This window comes from Pinus tabuliformis, chromosome 9, assembly GCF_031772625.1.
Source record: "Pinus tabuliformis cultivar Carrire ecotype Pingquan chromosome 9, CPIR1, whole genome shotgun sequence".
NCBI classification, from domain to species: domain Eukaryota; kingdom Viridiplantae; phylum Streptophyta; class Pinopsida; order Pinales; family Pinaceae; genus Pinus; species Pinus tabuliformis.
The window spans coordinates 468,888,265-468,891,687 of record NC_142307.1 but is presented as its reverse complement, the minus strand read 5'-3'; the positions used below and the strand labels follow the sequence as shown (position 1 = coordinate 468,891,687).

Here is a 3,423-nt window from a genome sequence, read left to right as displayed (position 1 = left end):
TCAGAAGAATGCCTTGTTATTCAAGAAAGTTTATCCACAAAAAAAGCTCTAATGGTAAAAACTATGATTTCTAGAGTATAAGAATCTAGACTTATCTAATGGCTCTTAGCTTTGAAATTCGATAGTATTTTCTAACTAGTTATAAAGCTCCAATAACTCCACTAATAGATCAAGCTAAAAAGGAGTCTAGTGAACATAATGCAAAAGCCATGAATTTTATCTTGTGTGGTCTATTACAATCAAATTTTGTCCAGGTGTCGCATCGTGAATTATCAAGAGAAATTTGGGACAAACTTCAAAATATATATGAAGGAAATAACAAGGTTAAAAAGGCAAAGCTCCAAACTTATAGATGTAGTTCGAGAGTTTGAAAATGAAAGAAGAAGAAAATTTTGCAACCTATCTCCTTCATGTAGACAAAATTTTCAATGCCATCAAAGGGCTAGGTGAAAAGGTTGAAGAAGCGATGATTGTGTAAAAGGTGTTAATGTCAATCCCCTTAATTTTTGATTCCAAAGTTTTATCTTTTGAAGAAATGAAGGATCTTGATAAATTGGAAATGAATGAATTGCATGGGATTCTCACAACATATGAAATGAGGACCAGAAAAAGAAGCCATCAAAGCGAGAAGTGTCCTACAAAGCTTCAAAGAAGACGAAAAATATAGAGCATGAATCAAACCAGAGCTCTAACACTAAAAGAGATGTAGAGGAAGCACATTTTGTATGAAAACTCAAAAAAGGATATAGTAAATACAAAGGTAAGTTTCCATTTAAATGCCTTAACTATGTGAAAGTAAGACATTTTGTGGGTAATTTTTGATATTAAAAAGATGAAAGTAGGATGATGAAGAAGACCATAATGTAAAGAAGAAAAGAAAACATCATCAACAAAAAAAGCCACAAAAAGGACAAGCATGAAAAGAAGAAGAACTCTTATAAGAAAAATGCTGAGAATAGGTTAGTGACTCATTTTAAGAGAGCAATGACAACATTTTTTTATAGTGATAGAAAATAAAATTTCGTCATTGCAATAAAAACAAAAACTAATCTCTTGGGACAAAGGAAAATAAAAGATGGATTTTGAAGAAGAGAAAAATGCTAAAATAGACGGGGAGGAATATTTTAAAGAAGAAACCATTGTGTTTTAAGTGAAATAAAGAAATTTAAGAAAAATAATTTGAAACAAAAGTGAAATATGAAGAGGAGGATTGTGATGCAAAAACAATGATGTCAAAAAGCCTTGAATAAATAGAAAAGACTATTACTAGCCTAAAGATTAAGATTCAACTCGAAGAGGAAAAAATAATGGAATAAGTGGTGGAAATCCCACTAAAGGAAAAGGGAGAAAATTGTGAAAATATGGTAGATGAAATTGTTTCCTTAAGAAGACTATTAGCCTAAAGATTAAGATTCAACTGGAAGAGGAAAAAAGAATGGAATAAGTGGTGGGAATCCCACTAAAGGAAAAGGGAGAAAATTGTGAAAATATGGTAGATGAAATTGTTTCCTTAAGAAAAGAACTGGAGAAAACAAATGCTCAGTTGAATAGAAGCTTGAAGTTTGAAGAGACTGCTGAAACTGCTAAAGCAATGTGAGATAGATCGAAGTCAGGATAATTTGTATGTGTAAGATGAAGAAACTTTGTACTGGATGCACCATGCCCAATCAGTTGTTGATTGCGCTGTTAACCTTGGAACCAATCGCCGGAAATTTTCATCTGAAAACCCGGTGGACATGTACAACTGGGCTTTGGAGTGTATATGCACAGACCGTACTTTCCACATAAGCCATGAACTCCGCATTGACCAAAGACCTCCATCCAAACAATGCTCCATGTACCTGTCTCTTCCACCAAAGTGTATAGCCTCAGCTTTCGATCAACGTCCAGAGTTAATCTTCTCTTAAGGACTTCACCATAATCTGACACCTCAATGTTAAACCCATCGTTTGACCTGAAATCACCGGCGCTATTCAACCTCGCTTGGACATATAATGTGATTTGGCTGCCAAAAGGCCCATAGTTGTCCTTCAATCCTGATCTGACGTCGTAAATGAGTCGAAGAATGTTGTAGCTATCAAAGTAGAGACGATAGTAGCCTGGTTTAAACGTGCCCCTTCCCAATCTGGATATTAACTGCATATTATTCCTGAGGGGCTGCAGTGGAAGAAGAGTATCGGTTGGATACTGGAAGCTTTCCCACACATGATCTCCCGAAAAGCCACGTAATACCAGATTTCCCGTTTCTAAAAGGGCAGCCTCCTTTACATTGGAGTTACTGCCGGTGTTGGTGCTCCACACAACTGATCCGTCTGCATCCGACAGAAGGAGGTTTCCATCTTTTCTCAGAAGAAGACGGGAATCTCTTCCGTTTACGGGTTGATCTCTGTTTGCCACCCAGGCAACTGTTCGGTCGAGTGTTTGAGTATACCAGATGGCAAAAACATAAGCATTGTCACCCACTCTGTAAAATCCAGCAGAAAACATTTCATGGGGAGAAACCAAGCAAGTTGTGTTCTGTTGAGGAGTGAGTGAAGAACCGAGCTTCAGCACATCTTTTTTAATGTTGCACTGATTGTTGGAAATGTAAATTCCAGAAACATGGCTGCAGGCGAACAGAAACATCAAACATGTTAGCTGAGCAGAGAAGAAGCGGCAGTGGAATCCCAGCTCTGCTTCCATTGCGGCCAGAGATATTAATCAAATCCGGAAATCCTCTTTGTCCATCCCCACCCAGGAGTAACAGAGTAATGGTGTCCCGTGTCAAGTTGCAGACAAACGTGGCGGGAGAGTTTTGGATTACTTATGGCGCATAAAAAAGAATATGTAGAGCGAGAAGTCATCTATTTTTAACAACGCAGGTGGTTTAGTGTTGACTAAAGATGGGTTTGAAATTTTGAAAGTGAAATTGTGATTTTTTTCAGGTGGTTTATCCTGACTTCGATCTATCTATTACGCTGATACTGCTGAAGAAAAAATCATATAAATAATAAAACCACCATAGAAAATAGCAGTTTTACATACAAACATTGTTGTATTCATTCATACTGGTCAACATTCAATTTATATGAAGTGTAATGGCAAAACCTTAGATTTTAATTTTTTCTGAGTTTATATCAAAATATTGCAAGCACTAACCTACTCCAAGTGGTCTCATGTATGCATGTTGTGTATAAACTTGAGACTTATCTGCAAGCCTGCAAATATTATAAAATAGAGCATATTGCATAATTAGAGATAAAAGAACAAAACAATTCAAACAAAACCTAAAATATGTTGTCACACAAATCAAATTATTAGAAAAAAGACATTGACAATCTAGAAGTAGGGGTTTTAAACCCCATGTTGTTGTGTACAAAAAATCGAAACAAAACATTTGCATTATGCAGATAATTTGATGTAAATGAGCAATGTTGTATTTAA

At 36.0% G+C, this 3,423-nt stretch overlaps 1 protein-coding gene across 1 annotated transcript; it reads right to left on the bottom strand.

The window, feature by feature from the left end:
* Positions 1-1,686: 1,686 nt before the first annotated feature.
* On the bottom strand, positions 1,687-2,682 carry LOC149149219 (putative receptor protein kinase ZmPK1). Its single transcript, XM_089442417.1, has one exon. The coding sequence runs from the start codon at positions 2,680-2,682 to the stop codon at positions 1,687-1,689; it is 996 nt and encodes a 331-aa protein (XP_089298543.1).
* Positions 2,683-3,423: the final 741 nt, after the last annotated feature.